We start from the raw sequence: 24,012 nt of genomic DNA on the forward strand, positions 1-24,012 counted from the left end.
TCCAGATTATGTAAAGATCTCTGAGATAAAGACAAACAGAAACATGGTCAAAGGCTAACACAATGTGGCCAGGGAAACCCGGAATGGTGGCTGAACATCTGAAAAATGCTTGCCTACTAATGCGGGAAATGCAAAGCAGTGAGATGTCATCTCATACCCGTCAATTCTGTCTTAAAACAAAATCTTCAAACCCTGACAATGCCTAGTGTCCCAGAGGAATGTGAAGAGATGAGAATCTTCATATGCTACTGCTGGACTTTGGAGATTGATTTGGTCAAACCTGGTAAAGTTGGAAATGTGTGTGTCTTACAACCCAGAGATTTTAAAACACTGTTGTGTGTGTGCACAGGAAGTATGGACAAATAAACCACTTCAATGACCGTGACCAATCCCAAAAAAATGGGGACCAGATCTCTACATATCAATAAGGACAGATCTCAAAAATTGTTGAGTGAAAAAAGCAAGTGATAGCTATAAATACTATATTATGATACGATTTACATAAGTTAAAAATTTAACACTGTAATATTAACATGTAGATTCTGGGTGATATTAACCGAGTGTCATTCTTCTCTGTAATTTTCAGTGTTTTTTGCTTATATCATTTTTTTGGAAAATATATCTAGAGGGTTCTAGTATTGTAGTATACAGAAGAATCATGGTAGAGCTGGAAATGACTTGTGGATCATCTATTCTAACTCACTTGTTTTTACACATTAGAAAAGAGTCCCAGAGAAGTGCAGTGACTTGCCCAAAGTCACACAGCTGGCCAGTGGTCAGGTCACGGCTATCACCTGGTCCTTCTCTCCGGTGTAGCAATTCCAGGCCAACTTTAAGTCAGGCTTGATGAATGTGATGGTATAAAAAAATCAATGAGTACAGATTTCCGAAATCTCCATATAATTTCATGTGTTAAGCCCTTCCAAGGGCAGAAACCACATCTTTGCAAGCACTTATTTAATGTTTGAATTAATAAACCCTAAACAAATGCTGGTTTCCTTTTAGTAAAAAAGCAATACAAGCTACCTCTAAAATGAGACTCCAAAAAAAAAAAAAAAATAAAGCATTTGGATTAGAAAGTATACAAAAATGAGATACAATATCTGTAGTAGAAGGCCATTCTAACCATGAGAGTTTTAGTGAAGTGAGATCAGAATAATTTAAATGGGCTGACGGTGCATTTTCAGTTTAAATAGCTGAAAATTGCTGAATTATAGGTGCGAAATCAGATTACTTAAGAGATTCCTACAATCTTCTAGCTATCTGGATGCTTTCAGAGAATCTACAATTCCAAGGTATATTAAGGAATACTTTAATATTTAATAGTAGCAGTACATATTCCTTTATCACGAAAATAAATATAATTGCATGTTGGAGGATGCAGTGTGACAAAATTATCAAAATTCCCACATTATCAAGAATTATCTCGGCCGGGCGCGGTGGCTCACGCCTGTAATCCTAGCACTCTGGGAGGCCGAGGCGGGTGGATTGCTTGAGGTCGGGAGTTCGAGACCAGCCTCAGCAAGAGCAAGACCCCGTCTCTACTAAAAATAGAAAGAAATTATCTGGCCAACTAAAAAATATATATATAGAAAAAATTAGCCAGGCATGGTGGCGCATGCCTGTAGTCCCAGCTACTAGGGAGGCTGAGGCAGTAGGATTGCTTAAGCCCAGCAGTTTGAGGTTGCTGTGAGCTAGGCTGACGCCATGGCACTCACTCTAGCCCGGGCAACACAGTGAGACTCTGTCTCAAAAAAAAAAAAAAAGAATTATCTCATGTGTCTCACATTTCTTAATATTATGCCTGATATTCGTGTAATCTAAAAAAAAAAAAACCCTATTTATAATCTGAGTTTAGGGGATACCTCTTTCCAACTAATGGAATAGCAGACCAGTACTCCTAAAGAGAATCAGAAAAGCTGAATAAACTACAGAAAATAACTGGAGAGTTGACAAGGCAGCCAGGACTTGAGACAAAATCCAAGATAGAAGGGAGGCTAACTGAGGAGAACACAAGGTTCTGTTTGCTGTGTTCCTTGTGGGTATTTGCTGATTCTTGAATGCAGAAGACTAAGAAGTCAGGCATGGTGGGGAGGGGGGGTCTGCTAAGCAGCAGGCTCACAGCAATCTCCCTGGGCCGGGGGCAGGGAGACAAATACATATGTAATAGGAGCACGGGCATGTGGGATGCTGAGTCAACTAAGGCTTGGGAAACCAAGATTCCTGGAAAGAGTGAGGCAGAGAGAAGAGAACCCCATACCTGGTGGTTTTCCCTTGGAGGCATTTGCTAAACTCCTAAGTTGTTCAGGATAAGAGGCTAAAAGGAAGTAAAAAACCAGTTTGGTGTTTCGGCAGTCTCCAAGTGTTGAGGTAACAATCTATGGTGTTCAGGACATGCTCAGGAGGGGCCTTAGGAAATGCACTGGGCTGTAAGTTGAGTCTCTGGAAGGTTACACTTTTGGAAAGGGCTGAACCAGAGGTAGAACCATCCTTAGAAAAACTGCAATCCTGCCTCAACCACCTTTGTCCCTGCCTGCAGATACAGAGTGAGTCCTTTCTAGAAGAAGAAAGCATCAACCATTGCTGTTCAGTTTTTTTATATATACAAAACAAAAACAGTCCTACAGGTGACCCAGATATTAAAACTGTCAGAAATAAGTTTTAAAATAACTATAGTTAACATGCTCAAGAAATAGACAAGATGGGGAATTTCAGCAGACAACTGGGATATATGAAAAAAAATTTTTTTTCATATAGGTTATAGATTCCAAATAAATGACAGAATTATCACATCATATTTAAAGAAAATCTATATGCTGCTATAAGAGATAAGCCCCCAAAAATAGAAATACCAGGAGTAAAAAAAAATAATAATAAACAAAAAAAAAAAGAAAAATAGAAATACAAAAGGATTAAAATTAAATGGATGAAAAAGATTATAAAAATATTAACCAAAAGTAACTGATACAGCTACACTAATAATAACTTTAAGGCCAGAAGGTTTGGCAGAGATAATGGAGGCTGTTCTATAGTAACAGAAAGGTCAATCTATCATAAAGATATAACAATTCTAAATCTATATTTACTTAGTAAATTAATTTCAAAATATATAAAGAAAAAATTGACAGATACAACAGACATGCAAATCTACAGTCATAAGACACCTCTCAGGAACTGGTAAGACTCAGGTAAGAAATCACTAAGGATACAGGAGATCTGAAAAACATGAATAAACTTGATCTAACAGCCTAACAAAAGCACCCAGTGATGACAGAATATTCTTTCAAGCAGACAGGAAGCATTTCTCAAAATCGACCATATGCTGTGTCAAAATGGGTATCTCAATTATTTTCAAATGTCTGGAAACTATCAAGAGTATGTTTAGTGATCATGTAGAATTATGTATGCAAGAGTTATTAATGCAACTATAAAGTTTAAGTGTTTGGAAACTAAGGAATACATTTCTAAATAACTCAGATTAAACTTAAGCAAAGAATATGGTTTGTTTTGCTCAGAACTTTACCAAGACTCATGACCTACTTAAGAAAATCACCAATAGCAAACTATTCAAGGTACTAGCTCCACTTGTAGTTATTGCATTGTTAGTGATTCTACATTTCTAAATTCAATGATTTTTAAGGTCCTTTGTAACCTTAATATTCTGAAATTTTTTGGGGGGTAACCATTATTTCCTAGCACAGCTTTAATCTCTTTGGTAACTAGCATGTGGGAGCCACTATATTTGGAATAGTATCTCATTTAAATCTAACGACCATCCTTATAATAGGTACTACTGTTGTCATTGTTTATATGAGCAAACAAATTCAGAGACGTTATCTAAGTTTGCATATCTATAATGTACAGAGTTGGATTAACTCTCAAACTCAGGTTCTTTTCACTCAATAACATACATTACTTTAGCTAGAAAAGTATTATCTGCATACAGGAGTGAGCTTAGACTAATGTAAACATTAGCAAGAACACGGAGAGATGGAATGTATAAATATAGTAGATCACTTTTTTTTAAAACACAGGATTAATAAAATAGTTACAAACAGGTGACATCTAAAAATAGAGGAAGTTTCAAGCCACGCAAGTTCACCAAAACAATTTTTTTTTATTTCCAGTGTTTAATTGGGTATGCACACAGGCATGACACAGGTTTGGATTCATTAAGCCCTCATGCAGAATTATATTCTTCTCGATAAAGAAGCCAGTTCCATCCAGGATCCACTATCTACACACCTATGTTACAACATTTATATCAAATCTGGTATCTGAAGAAAAGATACACATTTAATATGTTCATTTAAGTTATGTATTTTACAGAAAGATTAAAAATTCAAGTCACACAAAACTCAAAAACTGTATTAAAAGTTTGAATATAAAACTCAGACCCACCTGGAATGACTAAAGAATGGAAGGTTCTGTATCCACCTGTGTTAAAACTGGCATGTGTAATGAAATTTGTTACCAATAATATGCAATCATTTATTCAATGTAAGTTATCTAATTTTAACAATATGGCACCCTAAAAACCAAATGTATTTTTATGATGAGGCACTTTTGTTAGTGATGAAATCAAAAAAGAACAAATTGGCTGCACACTAATGCCAGCGACTTTCTTCAGTAATTTGGGGTATATACTATGTAGTAAGTTGCAACAAATACCTTGCTCATTTGTATACAACTATCCGATATATCTTTAAATATACATATGTGTTCTTCTGGCTGTCGTGATGCACTGTAAAGCTATTCCACAGTGCAAGATGATGAAACCAGCCCAAATGAAGGCTGCATAATAACAATTCTGGTACAAGAAAATATTTACAGAGTTATTGGAACGTGTGATGACAGTAGCTTTTGATTTGCTATAGTGGACATGCCCCAGTTCAAAGACAGGGATGAAACTGTGCTTTAGTGCCCGGGGTTTCGGATAGTTTATGAGGTTGGGCATTAACGGCAGCGCTGGCGTTGCGGCTCGTGTTCTGGAAGCTTCCTCCGTTTATTTGGTCAGACGACTGTGGCGGTGGAGACAGAAGGGGCCTGTGGGTCGAAGCCAAGGTGCCGGAAGAACGGCCTGGGTCGGCCTGGAAAGACAAAGGCGTGTCGGTCGCGGGTGGCTCTGGCCCGCTGGGATTCGCGGGCTGGGGGTCCCCGGCGTCCCCGCTCAGGTCGGACGCGCTGGTGCGGAGGCGCTCCCGCGCGAGCCAGTCGGAGATGGACAGGTCCTGCGCCGGGCATTTGGGTTTCAAGCGATTCACTGCGGAAAGCTCCGGTTCTCTCTCCCCGCTCTGTTCGTGCGCTTTCCAAAAACTCAGTACGCTGATTTCGGTGGCATCGCGGTGCCCTCCCAGCGTGTGTCTGCGTTTGATGTTTTTCCTCTTCGTGGTCTCGGCGCCGGTCTTCTGGCTTCCGACCGCGAACATGTCGTCCGCGGGCGCTCTGGGCCTCAGTTTCAACCGGTCGGCTATTCTCGTCTTCCAGGTGGGCTCCTGCCGCTCCGCGTCGCCCCGGGCCGGTGGCAGCAGGCTCCCGGTGGACCTGCCTTTCTTCATGACGTCGAACACCCTGACGACGGGCGGCGGCTCCCGCTCGGACCTGGCGTCCCCCAGGCTTCCGCCGTCCGACCGGAAGCGAGCGGACTTCCGGCGGGACAGCGTGTCGCACTCGATGAGCTTGTGCGAGCTGAAGGGCGGCCGGCGGCCGTCCAGGCTAGGGGTGAGGCTGCCCTCGGCGCCGCTCGCCTCGCTGCCGTCCGAGCTCCTGCGGCCCGGCTTGGGGGCGTCCTGCGCTCGGGCCCGGCACGGCCCGTCCGGCGTCGGGGCGGCGGCGAACACGGGGAAGTCACTCTCGCTGTCGCTCTCCGCCGGCCGCCCCTCGCTCACCAGCTCGCTCCGCTCGTCGTCCGCCTCCTCGCCCCTGCTCTCGGCCACCGAGCGCGCGTCGGGGCTCAGCCGGCTGCAGTCCAGGCCGGGCAGGCAGGCGGCGGCCGCGGTGGCAGGGTACTCGGAGGTGACGGAGCCGGCCGGGAGCTCCCCGCGTTTCGTGTCCGGGCTGGCCGGCTTCCTCGCGGAAGCCCTGGCCGAGGAGGCCGCGCTCAGCAGCGAGCCCGGGTCGGACCCCGTCTCGTCCGAGTGCGAGGGTTTCGGTGACAACAGCGATCGGGGGCTCTCCTTCAGGACGGCGAAGCGACTGCTGAGCGTGGGCGACTTGCGGTGTTTGGAGTTGTGCGGGGCCGAGGGCTCGGCGGGGGGCGTGCTCTCCTTCCGGGCCTGGGTCTTGTTGTCTCTCACAGCGCCGGGCTCTTTCCTGCCGCCGTTGTCTTTGGCAACCAGGATCCTCTGTTTCCTGCCCGACGCCTCACTTTCTTTCTTGGACTCTTCTTTAGCGTCGTGGTGACACTGCTCCACGTTTTCCTTCTTAAAGAAGACATTGTCCAGTTCGTCTTCCGAGCTGCTAGGCTGGGCCTTTTCCTTGGGCTTTTTCCTCTTGCGACTGGCGGCCGCGAAGATGGAGGACACCAGCAGCTCCCTGCTGTACTGATCCTTCCCGGAGCCCCACGACCCCTGCGAGCGACAGAGACACCAGACTTTGAACATGCGGACGTCACGGAATCCATTTTCTGAAAAGCTTTTCCCCCAAATATTTCTTACTGAATTCAGTCTACCAAAGCTCTAGATGCTCTAACAGAGAAATAATGTAGCTTTTCTTATACCTCCTTTTAACTCGGACCAAAGATAAATTTTTATTTAACTGGTCCGATTTCTTGCCCAGCGGTATGTACTTGCGAAGTCACAGCTCATACACACCTGCCTTCCAGGGAAATAATTTGTGCTTAGTGCCAAATTATTATTATATCTAGCCTGGTTCTTATTCATTTCCCCGAAACTCCTGACTTTCCCTGCTACCACAATGCTCAAATATTCTTCCATTTCCTTCATCTAGAACGAAGGCCCACGAGTTAAATAATCTTGAATACAATACTTGAATACAATAATCTGACAGATTATTAAAACTTCATGAATGGTTTCAATTTTCTAATTACAGACAGCATATGATAATGTATCAGATAAGCTCATTAAGATAAGAGAACTCTGGTCTTCAAGGATTTGCTTTAGGTAGATCAGGCTGGTAATGTCTTCTTCATTCATCTCAAGGTAACAACAGAATTAGAAAATTCAAATAACATAAGAAAAATCAGAGCATCTTAAATCCTTACCGTAGAAACACTGTTATTTGTAAAGTTGTTTGCTATGCATAATAGGTTCTTGATTACATCTGTTAATTTGCTCAGGATGTCTATATGCTAGGTAAATGGCAGGGGGAGGAACGATAAATACATGCTGATTTACCACATCCTGTTTAAGATAAGCAGGCAGGAGGTATGTTGAGTAATAGAAGCAGAACTTATACTTCTCTATTGCCATAAAAATCCTAAACAAGCTAAAACTGCTATACTGAAGTCTTAAAAAATGAAATAAAAATTTAGGCTGTTGTATTAGAAAGGATCCACCAAAATGAAATCACAGATGAATAGAGCTTTGTTTTATAAGTTATAAGGAATTTCATGATTATCTAGTACATTTCTTAGGATTATGCATTTTCCCACATTTGCTAAAAACTTTAGGGAATGATGGTTATGTTTGGGCTCTGAATGAGGAGACCTGACATCCTTCCTAGAGCTCCCAGTGTATGACACTGAGCAAGTGATTCACTTTGGAACCATCTCAATTTTGTCGTTTATATAAGTGAGAAGCAATTAATTATATTGCCTTTAAGATTTCTTTAAGGATCTCTTTAAAATTCTATGAATCTGTAATCATATGTGTTGAGGCAAGTCATGCTACTTTTCTTATTTGTAATTTAATTTTTTAAACATTTAAGCATACTACAGGGGTACAAACGTTTAGGTTACATATACTGCCTTTGCCCCACCTTGAAGCCCCAGAGCTTCAAGCCTGCCCATCCCCCAGACGGTGCTCACCACACCTATTGGGTGTGTATATACACATCCCCTCCTCCCCCTTCCCCTCTGCCTGACACCCAATGAATGTTATTACTATATGTGCATTTAAGTGTTGATCAGTTAATACCAATTTGTTGATGAGTACATGTGGTGCTTATTTTTCCATTCTTGTGATACTTCATTTAGTAGGATGGGCTCCAGCTCTATCCAGGATAATACAAGAGGGGCTAAATCACTGTTGTTTTTTGTGGCTGAATAGAACTCCATTCACATTTTATTAATCCACTCATGCATTGATGGACACTTGGGTTGTTGCCACATCTTTGCAATTGTGAATTGTGCTGCTATAACCATTTGAGCAGATGTCTTTTTTATAGAATGTCTTGGGATTGTTGGATCAAATGGTAATTCTATTTGTAGCTCTTTAAGGTATCTCCATATTACTTTCCACAGAGGTTGCACTAGTTTGCAGTCCCACCAGCAGTGTGTGAGCGTTCCTATCTCTCCACATCCACGCCAACATTTATTGTTTTGGGACTTTGTGATAAAGACCATTCTCACTGGGGATAAGTGGTATCTCATTGTGGTTTTGATTTGCATTTCCCTGATGATTAGAGATGTTGAGCATTTTTTCATATGTTTGTTGGCCATGAGTCTACTTTTGAAAAGTTTCTGTTCATGTCCTTTGCCTACATTTTGATAGGATTGTTTGATTTTTTTTTCCTTGCTGATTTTCCTGAGTTCTATATAGAGTCTAGTCATCAGCACTTTATCAGATGTGTAACATGCAAATATTTTCTCCCATTCTGTAGGTTGTCTGTTTGCTCTCGTGATAGTTTCCTTAGCTGTGCAGAAGCTTTTTAATTTGATCTGGTCCCATTTATTTATTTTTGCTGTTGCTGTGATTACCTTTGGGGTCTTTATAAATTCTTTGCCTAGGCTGATGTCTGTAAGAGTTTTTCCAACATTTTCTTCTAGAATTCTTATAATTTCATGCCTTGGGTTTAAGTCTGTTGGATCACCGTGAGTTGATTTTTGTAAGAGGTACGGGTCCTGTTTCAGTCTTCTACATGTGGCTATCCAATTTTCCCAGCACCATTTATTGAAGAAGCATTCTTTTCCCCAGTGTATGTTCTTGTCTGCTTTGTCAAAGATTAGATGGCTATATGAGGATGGTTTTATATTTGGGTTCTCAGTTCTGTTCCATTGGTCCATTCTTGTGCCAGTATCATGCTGTTTTAGTTACTACAGCCTTGTAATACAGCTTAAAGTCTGGTAAATTGATGCCTCCCAATTTGTTTTTTTTTTTTTTGCTTAAGATTGCTTTTGCTATGTTGGGGTATTCTCTGGTTCCATACGAAGCATAGAATTATTTGTTCTAGATCTGTGAACAATGATGTTGGTATTTTAATAGGGATTGCATTGACTCCGTAGATCACTTTGGGTAGTATAGACATATTAACAATGTTGATTCTGCCCACCAATGAGCATGGTATGGTTTTCCACCCGTTTATGTCCTCTGCTATTTCCTTCCTCAGTGTTTCATAGTTCTCCCTGTAGAGATCTTTTACTTCCTTTGTTAAATATGTTCCTAAATATTTAATTTTCTTTGTTGCTATTGTGAAAGACATTGAGTCTTTGATTTGGTTCTCAGTTTGACTGTTGGTGGAGTATAGGAATGGTAGTGATTTCTGTACATTGATTATCAATCCCAGTAGTCTCATGGCAGAATCTTTGGGGTTTTCTAGATATATGATCATATTGTCAGCAAAGAGAGATAGTTTGACCTCTTCTGCCCCCATTTGGATGCCTTTGATTTCCTTCTCCTTTCTGATTGCTCTGGCTAGGACTTCCAGCACTAAGTTGAGTAGAAGCGGTAATAAAGGGCAACTTGTCTGGTTCCAGTTCTAAGTGGGAATGCTTTCAGTTTTTCCCCATTCAGTACGATGTTGGCTGTGGGTCTGTCATATACGGCTTGTATCATTTTTGGGTAAGTCCTGTCTATGCCTATTTCTTAAGCATTCTTACAAAAGGGTGTTGAATTTTGTCAAATGCTTTTTCTGCATCCATGGAGAGGATCATATGGTCTTTGTTTTTGCTTCTATTTATGAGGTGAATTGCATTTATAGATTTGCGTTTGTTGAACCATCCCTGCCTCTCTGGGATGAAGCCCACCTGGTCATGATGGATTATTTTTTTGATAAGCACCTGAATTCAGTTTGCTTAGGATTTTGTTGAGAATTTTTGCATCTATATTCAGAGGGGATACTGGTCTGTAGTTTTCTTTTTTTGTTGCATCCTTTCCTGGTTTGGGTATCAAGGTGATGTGGGCTTCATAGAAACGTGTTGGGGAGGATACCTTCCTTCTCAATGTTGTGGAATAATTTCTGCAGGATAGGCACCAGTTCTTTGTAGGTCTAGTAAAATTCTGGACCATCTATCTGGTCCAGGACTTTTCTTCTTAGGAAGGTTTCTTATTGCTGCTTCAATTTTGGTACTTTATATTGGTCTGTTCAGGAATTCTGTTTCTTCCTGATTGAGCCTAGGCAGGCTGTGTGTTTCTAAGAATTTGTCAATTTCCTGCATATTTTCAAAATTATGTGCATAGAGGTTCTTATAGTATTCATAATTTGTATTTCTGTGGCATCAGAAGTAATTTCTCCTTTTTCATTCCTGATGGAGCTTATTAGAGTCCTTTCTTTTCTGCTTCTCGTTGATCTAGCAAGAGGCTTGTCAATTTTATTTTTTCAAGGAATCAACTTTTTGTTTTATTAATCTTCCATATAGCTTTTTTATTGTCAATTTCATTTAGTTCTGCCCTGATCTTTGTTATTTATTTGTTTTTCTCCTGCTGGGTTTGGGGTTGGTTGGCTCATCCTTTTCCAGCTCTTTGAGACAATTCATTACATTGTTGATTTGTGATCTTTTTGTCTTTTGGATGTAGGCATTTATGGATATAAATTTTCCTCTTAGGACTGCTTTAGCTTGTGTCCCACAAATTTTGATAAATTATGTCTCCTTTATCATATAGTTCAAAGAATCTTTTGGTTTCCATCTTGATTTCCTCTTTAATGCAATAATCGTTCAGCATAAGGTTGTTTAATTTCCATGACTTTGTGTAGAGAGAGAGTTGTTTCTGCTGGAGTTGATTTCCAGTTTTACTCCACAGTGGTTTCAGAAGATGCATGGTATAATTTCTGTTTTTTGAAATGTTTTGAGACATGCTTTATGGCCTAGGATATGATCAATCTTACAGAATGTCTCGTGAGCTGATAAGAGAAACGTACAGTCAGTGGGTTTTGGGTAGAATGTTCTGTGAACATCAGTCAGGCCCACTTATTCTAGAGTTCTGTTTAAGTCCATTGTTTCTTTGTTAATTTTCTCTTTGGAGGATCTGTCCTGTCACAGGGGTGTTGAAGTCCCCAGCTATTATGGTGTTGCTGTTTTATCATTTTGTTTAGATCAAGTAGGATTTGCTTTATGAATCTGGGTGCACCTGAGTTAGGTGCCTAAATATTTAGAATTGTTATGTCTTCTTGTTGAATTATACCCTTCACCATTATATAGTGACCATCTTTGTCTTTCATTACTTTTGTTAATTTGAAGACTAAGTCATCTGAAATCAGAACCACCACGCCAGCTTTCTTTTGGCTTCCATTTGCTTGAAATATTGTTTTCCATCCCTTTACCTTGAGTCTGGATGTATCCTTGTGGGTTAGATGTGTTTTCTGAAGACAGCAGGTACTTGGCTTGTGTATATTTATCCATTCGGCCAGCCTATGTCTCCTTAGTGCACAGTTCAAGCCATTCCCATTTATTGAGAGAATTGATAAGTGGGGCAGATTTTAGTTCATCCTGTTGAGCTGAACTTTGTTTTCTCTGCCATTGTGGTATCTGGCCTTTGACCTTTAGCTTTTGGATGATTTTACATGCTGAGTGTTTACTGTGCTGATCCATGTGTAACACTGTTTTGAATACTTCCTGGAGGGCAGGTCTTGATGAATTCCCTCAGTCTTTGCTTGTCTGAGGTGGTCTTCATTTTTCCTTCGTATAAGAAACTTAGTTTTGCAGGGTACAGGATTCTAGGCTGGACATTATTCTGTTTGAGAAGAGTGAGAACTTTTCTACAACTGAGAAACTGTCACAACTAGTTATACCAGTTGGATATCCATTATATTGCAGGCATGGGACAACGCTGTAGTAACAGGTTAAGAGACATGCATCTAGTATGAGGGAAGGTAGGGATTTCAAACAGGTCTTTGAGTTAAAATCTCATCTTCTGAGGCCCGGTGTGGTGGCTCATGCCTGTAATTCTAGCACTGTGGGAGGAATGCTTAAGCTCAGGAGTTTGAGACTAGCCTGGGCAACAGAGCAAGATGCCGCCATCTCTACAAAAAGTAGAAATATTAGTGGGGCATGCTGCCGTGCACCTGCAGTCTCAGCTAATTGGGAAGGCTGAGGTGGGAGGATCACTTGAGCCCAGGATTTTGAGGTTGTGTGAGCTATGATTGTACCACTGCACTCCAGTGTGGGTAACAGAGAGAGACCCTGTCTGTCTCTAAAAAAAGTATGTTCTGGCAAAAGAAGTTGGGAACCTGTTCTAGATTAAAGAAGTCTAAAGAGACTTGACAACTAAAGGCAAGGAATAACAAAATTCTATAATACTTTTGAAATCTATCCCAACATGATATGATGTTTGGGATTGGCTTGAAGATAGCATGGGCCGTGTGCTGGTAACTGGTGAAGATGGAGAATAGGTGCAGGGAGGCTCGTTATACTGTATTCGCTCCACTTTTGTGTACGTTAGAGAATGCTCACAGTTCATGTAATACACTAAACATTCGAATTCCCAATCCAGTATGCTACCGTATTCTATTTTAGGAATTTGTTTTTCAATGTATTAGACTTTGTTGCTCTGAGTCATCAGACAGGAATGCACTGGTATATTAACCATAGCAATGAGCCCAAAACAATCCCCCCCTAAAATATTTCAAAATTATATGAAACAATTTACCTTAGACTTTGTTGAGTCACTAGTAGCTGAATCTGTAAGAAGTTAAATAAAACACCGTCAGTATCAGCCCATCGTTCCTGCTCTCGACAAACAATGCAAAACTTATGGAAGAGACAGGCACAGAACAAAATGTGAAAGCAAAACTCAAAACAATAGAACACAGTGGATAGTCAGAGCTCACAAAGATGCAAGCTGCACCACAGAAAGCCACCGCCATGAAAGGATGCTGTGAATTGTAGGCAGAACCAGCTCAATGATAGGAATGGCAAAGGAGCCCTGTGCTAGACAGAAACAGAAATACTAGTGTTTGTTAAATTTGCTAAATAGTCGATCTAGCAGTAAAGAAGCTTGAAGACCTTTTAAGAATTTTCTTAGGTACCACATCCTGTATCTAAAACTGATACACAATGTAGAACTTTTAAGATCGTTGGCTGCCCTCGCTACAAATTGAGACACTCATACGGGCGTGTTTGTTGATTTTTGTCAGACTTAAATTTTATAAGCATATGCTGTATGCATATGGATGCAAAAGAGGATAACCCTGCTTCCAGGTCACATTAGTTGCATATTAAATAATGCTGATCGTTGTGCTTCAGACCCCAGTTGCAAAGCAGTGCGCGGTCAGGGGTCCTTTTGACTAGTTTGGTTAAATTGCTACCAGTTTTGTAATTCTCTATTAACAAATGCTATTATGGAAATGGAAAAATGGAGACCATAATTTTACTGTCTGGCAAAAACTCAGATTATACAATTATAAAGAGGGTAGGAAGGGGCTAGCATGATTCAGGATAATGTCAATTTTGAAATTTTATCTTGTAACTCCCGGGAAATTGATTTTCAGAATTAATGAGCTGAGCCCCATGCCACGCCCCTTTTAACACATGGCTAAATGCTTTATGACTTTAAGAACTGGTAGACCATACCATGCTATTTCTCCTCAGGGTCTGCTTCAGAAATAACAAGAAACAGCAGAAAAACTTTTAAGAAAGTAGTATTGATCTGTTTACAATAATCTTAAGAGAAACTCGACACCACAGATCAGCTGTGTTTGCAGTTACAAGAATCGGGGATTTCTGCAGACAAGGCAGCTACAGTGTGGACAACAATCCTCTTTCTTCCTACAGGTCCAGCTGTCCATCAGGGACATCACCGAATCCACTAGTGACATTACCGTGTGATAGATTCCTCCCACTTCGCCTGTTCAACATCAGTATAGATTTGCCTGTGTCAGTAAGTGCTGAAAAACCCTTTAGAGGACTAAAACAAGAACTAGAGACAAAGGGAGAACATTGTGTCAAACAACATGCTAGATTAGTGCAACAGTTTGGAAGGAGCAAATTGTCAAAAGAGCCTGTAATGACTAATACTTAACCAAGCATTAGGGTGGCAATAGGAAACAGAAGAAAATAAATGTCAAATAGGTTGACTTTTACTGTGACGTCTATAGTGACAAGTCATACACTCTATGAAAATGGTGCCCATTAGCAGTTCAACATATTTTAGAAGTTCGAGCTCAGGAATCAGGCTACTTATACACTCTAGACCAGACTTTCTGCCCTCACAGCAACCACATATTCAGTAGCATGGATCTGTTTTACCTTGTGATGACTATTACATGGAAACTGTGAATTAAAAAAAAAAGAACAAAACAGTGGTTTGCATGCTCATTTCCCTCATATTTCCATTCTGACAAACATTACAAGTCCATGCACTGCCAATGGCATTACAGTCACTGGAAGATAATTAAGATCAATCAGAAAAGGAAGATTAAGTTTTGTATTAGTAGAAAGGAAAAAAAAGAAAGGTAAAGGAAAAAATCATAGTAAGTTGTTACTTATGATTGATTTTCTGTTTCAGGTTATAGGAATGTAGCTTTTAGCCTAGAGGTCAATACTGCCCAGGCAAGAGTTACCTGATACATCTCCAGGCGACACTCCTGTCCTTCCAATGTTGGTGAGTAAATGATCTATGTTTGGCACTGGCTGGGAGTCTACAGTGTTTTCTTCCTGCACTGTTGTCTATGGTTAATAAACAAAGATCTCTTCATCATCTCTTCAACGATACTTTCTTTAAAATTCAAACAACACTTAGTAAAAGGCACATTACTGAATGGAGGACCTGTACTTTTTTTTTCTTACATTGTTTACACATCATTAATCGCGAAAGCAGCACCACGCTTGTATTTTCATTAGATCAGAAACTGAGCTAGAGACCTGCTTCCAGGGTGCAAAGCGGACAATAGCATACAAAGCGGGAAGTTGACACTGTTGTAGCATCAGGATCTCGCGTCCCCAGTGAAAATAACCGAGTACAAATGGGGACGGACAATACTTACAAGAGGTTCTTCAGCACCTTCTTCTGTGAAAAACCAGTCATGCTAAAATTTAAAATAAAAAAGGTGAAAACAGAAATTAAACAAGCTCCTAAATAATACCTATATCTTGGAGGACAGTATAGAAAAAAGGTAATTTTCATAGGAGAAAAAAAAAATAACCAAATTCTGTCCTACCAAATTATAGCTGCTCACAAAAATGAATTTCCTTGCAGAGATGAAGCCTGAACTTACATGCTGGATTAGGGTCTCTACGATCTTGTACTGGTCAGGCATGTGAGTGACCATGTGGGTCATATTGTCTTCTGATGTCCGCACAAGTGTTGGACCAAACACTATTGCTAGATTTCTTGGTTCCATCTGTAAGAAAGGATGTTATTGGACAATATCAGGTCTTTTTCTTAAGGAAGTTTGGCACTCTATTTGTGAAAGGCTCTTTTGATGAAAAAGAATCCAAAGGATGGTTGACTGATATGGGTAAAAAAATATGTTCTAGTGAAGATTTCCATAAGCAAATAATGACATTCGTGGTTTCTAAGAAGTCTTTGATTGGAAACAACTGATTTGGTTCAAAACTAGTATTATGAGAACTGAGTTAACTGATGAAAATTTTAAAATCAAAGGAAAAATTCTGCAGAAGAATAGGGAAACTCCCTTGAGAACTAAAATATGGGAAAAAGGGCTAAAAGATACATAAAAGGTTCCACATTTGCCCCAGAAGTATATCAAGGCCACTAATATATAAAAATCCAATGTCTGGAAAGACTCTCTCTTGGCCATTTTACTTCAATTAAGTCTTCTGAAGCTTAGCTTCACTGCAATCTGAATGCCTCAATGTTATGTACTTTTATTAGGTCACCAAAGGTATGACTCTTTTGTTTTCCTTTGTTATATCTTATCAAATCTGACATAGTATTTTGAATTTAGGATTTGATTACAGTGTTACCAGGTGGTCACAAATGTCACCACATTAGGTGAAAAAAAATACCATTGGCCTATTTTGTGAGGCGCTTGCAGATACACACATCTTTTGGGTGTGGTATAAAAATGGCAAACCCACAACTCGCCTCCCCTTCTGCTGTGCATATGATAGGTTAGCAGGCATAACACAGGCCTGATTATACTATGTTCATGGCAGAGAAATGATGACTGAAGGCAGGATTTTCCTAGAGAGTTGGCTTAGTAGAAAGAAACTGTGTGGGAAGGGTTTACTTAGGCTGAGCACACATGGCACAGTTCTAGTCTCCCTCTAGAATGAATGTGTCATTATCTTACTGTTACAACTGTAACGGTGGCTCCAAAAACTAAAGTCCACAATCTCAAAGGCCTTGTTTTTAGACTGATGAAGAAAACATGTATTAATATTTATATATACATACCCTGACATTTTTTATCTGAGGATACAGTTTTAGCTGGTTCCTACATAAAACTAAGAAAATAAGTAGTCTACAATTTACTTATTAATTACTTAAATTATTTCTTGAAAGATGCTCCACAAAAATGTGGTCCAAAAAAGTCTAAGAAGTGAAATACCACAGCCCCTTCTTCAAGATTCAGTGTTGAATCTGTTAAAGATTAATCCAGTGCTTTCTAAACTAATTAGACCATCAAACACGATTTTCCCAGTCACCACTACTAACATCCAGCAAAACCAATGAATGATGTTATATACTTCAGGAAATACTGAAATAATTAATTAGAAAATATTTTAGCTAGAATTCTATTGCACTTTTTGGCTCTTACTATATGAATTTCTGGAAACAGTAAATTGATATAAGCTTTCATTTCCTTTCTCTTTTTAAAAAAATCTTCTGTAGCCCTGTCATTATTGAGGAAATTATAACATTGCTGTAGTCTTGATTTGCAGGTACTAGGGGTTTTGATACTATTCTCATAATCCAACCTTACTACAATTGTGGGCAACTGTCTTCCAGAACAGCCACTAACCCGGTCTGAATGAAGGCCTTTCCCCTACCCTGATTGGAAAAGGGAGTGTCAGCAGTGTTCCTGAGCTTGTGGTATTCTCTCGTATGTTCGTCTCCAGAAATGAAAATGACTGTTTCAGTACTTTAAGAAGTGATGTCCTTGAGTTAGAAAATCAAGGTTTTGCAACCTCTAATGATGGAATCGACTACACCCAAATAAAATGTGTGGACCTTGTGTGGATACTGACTTAGATAACTATTAAAAAAAACCCATTTTTTAAAATCGAGAAAAAAATGAATGTGAACTGAGCATTAGACAATATTAAAGAATAATAAATTTTGCTGTGGTATAAAAAGGGAAAAAAACCCAAACAAAAATGTCTGTTTTTTGCTGTATACCATTGGATACCTTCTGACAGTTGCATCATGTGCGTGTTATCTATTCAAAATATTGATTTACAGTAAAAAGTAAAATTTCTGATTTTCATTTTTCTTGCTGGGTAACTTTAAAAGAAAATATTTTTTTAAAATGGTGACACCTGGTATTTTGGGATGTTTAATGTTTAGAAAGGCTTATTTTAGAGCTTTTGTTGAACCTATTTGGCATGAAGCAATAAAGCATATCCTTCAAGCTAAAGCCAATGAAAGTACATTTCTTCAATATGCACTTTACATACCTTATTTTTTTCTGAATTTTCTGCCACTGTCTTGAGATGAGCCGAAAGAAACTTAAGTGTTTCGTAATGATGTTCAGGCAAATCATGAATCTGAAACATATTATTTTCACAATGGATTTTAAATACTGAATGTTAGTTGTACCTCCAAAAATATAAAAGTAATACCTACTAGTCTTTTTAATGTTTTCAGACGATCTAGAGGATCTTCTTTACGATTGGCTTCAATAAAATCGGCATATTTATCTGACAACAAGAATGATAAATATTGCTTAGGTGAATTGTAATACAGTTTTATTTAAGGTTCAGTTTTGAACCACAATGAGAAAAATGTGGGAAAGATTCCCAAAATAGGTAAATCTCTAAAATTTATATTTTAGATATGGTTTTTAAGGATATTCCAAGCCTTATCAACAAATAGAAGAAAATCACTGAAATCTGAGTTCCTTGCAGGTACCCTCCTAAATTTACACAGCCCGTCCATTCTTCCCCACTCCCTAACAACATCTAGTACAGTGTCTTAAATAGCATTCAAATATTTGGCTTGACTGAAAAAACATTTGGTACATTTCTATTAAATGTACCATATTATGTCTGAAGACTTTTGACTGGTAACAATAACGTATTTTCAACTTGACTACAAACATGGACGAACCGGATAATATATCTGTCACTGAACCTAAACAACATTTGAGAAACTTATCAGGAGAAGGAAAAAAATTCAAGTGTCAAAAGTACACAATTATGCTTTTAATATATACCTAAGAACTAAACAAAACCTCTTGTTTCCTTTGTCCAAAATGTTTTTCCTGGTTCATTTTAATATTCTGTGGTTTTCCAACAGTTGTTACTTGAACCATTTCATCTGGTATCTTTCATGGACGTTAAACTCACCATTTGTGAAGAGAGGTTCAGGGAGTTTTCTGAAGAAGGATTTTAGTAAACTGCTTATCACATTCAAATCTCGCCATTTCTAGGTGTGCAAAATAGAAATACAACATTTTTGTAGTCAATACCGCCAAAGGGAAAAAACCCGGATCAGTTATCCAAATAGAAATAAACACACTTACATCATCTTCTGTATCAATATCAGCCATTCCCTTGTTGAGTTCTTCTTGCATACTTGAGATGGCTGCATTATTTCCAGGAACTCTATAAATACCTGTATATTCAAGACCTCTTTCTTCAACTAATTTGCAACATATGTCAACTATTAATGGAATATACTGCAAAACAAGAAATAAACATTTATTTAATATAGCACAAATGTTTGTATTTAGTGAGTAGTTGTACATCACAGCTAAAAGGCCTTCTGCATCCAAAAGGAAATACACAGTTGCTGTTATATAATATAGAGCAAATAAAGTATATAGACACTGCAGAACTGAGAACAGACAAAACCAGTGAGAAGAGAATGAATAGGCCAAGACAGAAACTAGAGCAAGTAAGGAGAATGTGGAAAACAGTGCAGTTGAATAAAGAGAAAGTCAAGAAGAGAAAAGGAGAGAGTAACATCAATGAACTCATGATATGAATCCTAACGGGAGTGTTATAAACAAACACATATTTTTACATTTATTACACTTTCTTAATCAAGGCCTTGTTCTCATCCTTGGTTTAAGATGCTAAAAACAGAAACACATGATTTGAAAATGTATTCCCAGTGGTTAAATAATTATTCCATTTCATAGTCGATATATTAGAAAAAAAATTATAGATAAAATTATTCAACATATGGGTCAGAAATACTTGGGAAAAATGAAGACCTGCTATGAAAAGGAAAATACTCAATAGTTGACAGTCTCTGATATCTGAAAAAGCTGTATGCTTAGGTCCCATTATAATTATAACTGAATTAATGACTTCAGGAAATCTGGCTGGTGTCTCCTACCCGATTATTATGAGCTGGCGGGCAATCATCCAGTCGAACGCCAAATGTTCCTGTCGCAGTAGGCTTTTTTTCAAATGTCTTTCTCATGATACTTGGAATGCCTTTTCTCCATGTGCCTTTGTCTTTTGGGGGACTGGTATCATCTTTGGATTATGATCCAAAATAAAGTAACATAATAAAGGAAATGGAAACAACGTTTTAATCATGACTTTAAAAACACTTTATCCATGTTTACAAAGATCAGAGTTCTAAAATATAAATACATCCTATATTTATCAAAAATATTATATTCTCTTCCTCATATGGCACTCCTTTTAACCTTCCATAGAATTTAATACATAAATAGGCATCACTTCTACTTATTCACCCTTTTGCAATGTATATTATCATTTTCTTTGAAACAGTAAGAAAATAAAATCAGCATGTTATCTGAGATTTTAGCAAAGGAAAAAATAATGGTTTTATTTCAAAATGATAGCATCTGGATTCTCTGACTCATTCAAATTTGTACTGTCTCTTATATAAGTGCTGGATTTTCCTTCACTTTGTGATGAAAACTGGTGTCTTGGGCCTCACCTTAAAGGGAAAGGCCCAATCAGCTTGGACCGGGCTTACAGTGACCTGTGAGCTAGCTTTAATATGCCAATCTTACATCATTTTATTTGGTAAATTTATCCAAGAGAGTGAACATCAGTACCTTTACTGAGAAGTTTCCTTTCTGACTCTTCCTTTGGAGAGTGTGGGCTTTGAGTCTTTGGCTCTGATTTAGCACCAAGCAATGTCTGCCTGATGCTGAGACTCTGGCGAGGTGTTTTTGGCAACTGTTCTGCTTTGCTGCTGAAAGAAATGAACATTTCTTAACAATTACAGTCGCCCCCCACCCCCCGTCCACAGTTTGCTTTCTGTAGTTTCAGTTACCTGCAGTCAACCAAGGTCCACAAATATTAAATGGAAAACTCCAGCAATAATTCCTAGGTTTGAAATTGTGTACTGTTCTAAGTAGCATGATGAAATCTGGTACTGTCCCTCTGAGGATGTGAACATCCCTTTGTCCAGTGTACCCACATTGTATACACTACCTGCCTGTTCCTACTGTACAGGAAAAAACACAGTAGATACAGGGTACAGTTTTATCCACAGTTTCAGTCATCTACTGGGGATCTTAGATAAGGGGGGATACTGTACCTATTTTATGTCCAAATTAACTGTAGGCATGGTGGGATTCTCACCTCATCAGACTGTTATATTCTTTTATTCTTCGACTAATTAGATCCCTGTTAGTAACTCCAGTGTCCTACAGAATAAACAGAAGGTAAAATTAGAAAATGAATGCTAAATATAAATAACCCTACTTTTTTGAGGCTTTCTATTGTATTACTTTGCTTATTCAATACAAACACTATCACTTGTTCTTAGCTGAGCTGTTTCAAAGCCTCTATTCAATAGCACCACATGACAAACATTCCAAGTGCCTCCCCCATTGCCAAGAGTTTGATGTTTATTTTTTGTATTCATGCAATACCTAGAAGAGTACATGCAAGTAACAGTATTCTTATTTTTTGAACTGATCTGTCATTTTTTAATAAATGACTAGGAAGCAGAAAGCTAGTTTTTTCTCACTAATAGTAAGTAGAAAGAATGATCAAGATTTAAAAATAATACAATTGGATGAAAGATGGAAAAATACAGCTAGAATTTGCTAATGATTAATTTGTAGGAGCAGTGAGATGGAGGGTCAATTAGTATCCTAAGTGGAAGTTGGATTATCAGAAAAAAAAAGCTCAAAACTTGTTTACTTTTTTTGACTTCTGTGGGGTAGCTTTTATATAATAAGCTATAATGATAAACCCAGAGTTGACCATAAAATGATTGATGACTTTTTTGTTGTTGATTCCCATTATACATTGGCATGTGTCCTTGATTTTTTTTAACTTGCTTCATTTTGAGATTATAATGTATGACAATACAATTTACAAAGAATATAAGCTTTGGAGTAAAATAATTTTGAATTTAAATGGACTCTTCCAATTTATCAGCTCAGAGATTATAGGATTAAGATCTAGAATAAGACTGCCTGGATTTAAATCCTAGTCCTGACATGTATAACTATGTAACCTTGGGGAAATTACTTAACCTCTTGTTTCCTTGTCTGTAAAACAGTCATGGCAGTAACAGGACCCATTCATAGGGTTGCTGAGATTAATGCATGAAAAATGTTAAAATAGTGTCTGCCACATGATATATCCATGGTGAATTATTTTCTTATCTATAAAACTAAAAAAACAAAATACCTGTGTCTGAAGATTAGAGGAGGATGAAGGCTCATATTAATAAGTGTTTACTATCTAGCAGACACTATGCTACATTCTTCAGAAGCGTGATCTCACAAACAGCCCTGTGTGTCACAGATGGAATCATCTGAAGGAGTTTTAACAATGACATTCTACTATCCTACGGAATGCCTGGAACATAGCAGGTGCTTATTAAACAAACTCCTTTCAACTATTATTTAAAGCTGAAATCTACATCTAAGTTCTTATTCTCTGTTTATTTTGCAAAAATTCAGGTCTGATGCTATCTTTATAGCAGCGGTTGCAGAAGGAAGGTTGCATTGATAAGAATCTCATGTTAATTTTTAACCACAAAAGAGGCAGGGTACAAACTACCAGAGGAAAAAAAGCACAGGCATTTTCCCTAGGGTATAAATTTTCATAATTTTAATTGGATATAATGGAAATGACTAAACTAGAGAACATAATTTGCATAAGTTTACAGTTCACGTGGGTGTTCCTGCATACTGTGAGCAAAGAAAAAGAACTCTGTGCCCCTTTTTTGGTCAGAGCAGTCATGAAAAGTGACTGTTACAAAGTGTAAAAAAACCTGTCAATGACAAGGTAAAAAAAGAAGGTACTCTTGAGCAAATGCCAGACTTAATCGGTGCTGAATTTGTTATGTATGGTTAAAAAAACTACTGCTGAAATTCCTGCTGCAAAAATATCTTGATGGTCATAAACTGGACACTCTCAAGTCCCTAAACATTGTTCCTCATAAAATAAAATAAAAAAACCAACAAGCTGATAACATGATTTTTCATAATGCAAGTTTTCTTAGAAAACAAGCACTGTATTACAATATGCTGTTTAATATGCTTGCCTGTATAATTCCATTAACAAAAACTATAACATCAATATCGCTCTGCATTTACACAATTATTTGTATTGACGCACATTTCTGCTGTAACTTATGCCCCACAGCAGTCCTGTTTTTGGGATAAGGAAACAGATTCAGAATCATTTGGTCACAAAGGGAATGACCAGGATTGGGAATCTAGGTCTCTTGTCTGTCTGTGGTTCATTGCTTCTGAGAAGGTACGTAAAACATACGAATGACCTATTTATTTTTCTAGTTCAGTTACGGTGATTTTCCAATACATGAAAATAATACGAATTAGGTACACCTGAGTTTTTCTTTGGATCAACTTTTTTTTTTTTAAGTGAAAATAACATTTTTTGTAAAAAGGGTGAGTCAGATTCCACCCACATTCTTTTGAACACACACCTCTTCATTGAGGTTGCTGCTCTCCTGAATGGTCTTGATCCACGCCAGCATATCGTCTCTGTCTTCGGCCTGGAACAGGCACTCACAGTCGGACGTGGTGAGTCGAAACACGTTTTTCCTCTTGGTCTCGCTGTAGGAAATGTCTATCAAGCAGGCATTAACACTGATGGGCTGCTCTTCCTCGGACGGCGTCGTCTGCTCTCTTTTATCTTTGTACAAGTAAAGTGAGTGGCCCCGGAGTACAACATACATCTGTTTCCATGGCCGAATACTTCCACCAACACGCTAGAAAACATGAAACATTTCAAGAATATTCAACACATGGCTAAATCTTTGTGACAGGATAAGCACATTAAGCAAAATCCTTATTACACACATATGTATAGACCTAGTTAGCAGGTGTCCGATTTACCTCAACACAGATTTGCGAGGATAGCAAGGATCAAAATTGTGGAGCATAAACCTATTAGGCAATGCATGGTATCAAAATCAAGGGTGGTGAAGTCCCAACTTTAGTTGGGAAGATAAAATGAACAAAGTAATTCAAATAAAGTAAGTGTAGCAAAATATATTTTAAAAATCCATCAGTAAAACTGGTTTCAGTGAAAGACAGACTTAAGACCAATCTTAGAGCTCGCAAATGATGAAC

General features: G+C 38.6%; 1 protein-coding gene across 5 annotated transcripts in view; it reads right to left on the reverse strand.

The window, feature by feature from the left end:
* Positions 1-4,097: 4,097 nt before the first annotated feature.
* Positions 4,098-24,012, reverse strand: part of ARHGAP21 (Rho GTPase activating protein 21) — a 132,904-nt gene continuing 112,989 nt past the window's right edge. For 4 of the 5 annotated variants that reach the window (XM_045535038.1, XM_045535009.1, XM_045535024.1 and 1 more), the window contains 13 exons: positions 23,364-23,648; positions 21,035-21,099; positions 20,503-20,642; positions 19,806-19,948; positions 18,985-19,140; positions 18,809-18,887; positions 18,087-18,160; positions 17,918-18,007; positions 15,550-15,675; positions 15,319-15,360; positions 14,896-15,001; positions 12,984-13,015; positions 4,098-6,569 (listed from right to left, as the gene is read on the reverse strand). In XM_045535038.1, the coding sequence (XP_045390994.1) occupies positions 4,893-6,569; positions 12,984-13,015; positions 14,896-15,001; positions 15,319-15,360; positions 15,550-15,675; positions 17,918-18,007; positions 18,087-18,160; positions 18,809-18,887; positions 18,985-19,140; positions 19,806-19,948; positions 20,503-20,642; positions 21,035-21,099; positions 23,364-23,648 (3,015 nt within the window). In that variant the 3' untranslated portion in view covers positions 4,098-4,892. The remainder of the gene's footprint in view (positions 6,570-12,983; positions 13,016-14,895; positions 15,002-15,318; positions 15,361-15,549; positions 15,676-17,917; positions 18,008-18,086; positions 18,161-18,808; positions 18,888-18,984; positions 19,141-19,805; positions 19,949-20,502; positions 20,643-21,034; positions 21,100-23,363; positions 23,649-24,012) is intronic. The other variant, XM_045535032.1, reaches the window with a different exon arrangement.

Source organism: Lemur catta, chromosome 1 (genome assembly GCF_020740605.2).
Source record: "Lemur catta isolate mLemCat1 chromosome 1, mLemCat1.pri, whole genome shotgun sequence".
Taxonomy (NCBI): Eukaryota; Metazoa; Chordata; class Mammalia; order Primates; family Lemuridae; genus Lemur; species Lemur catta.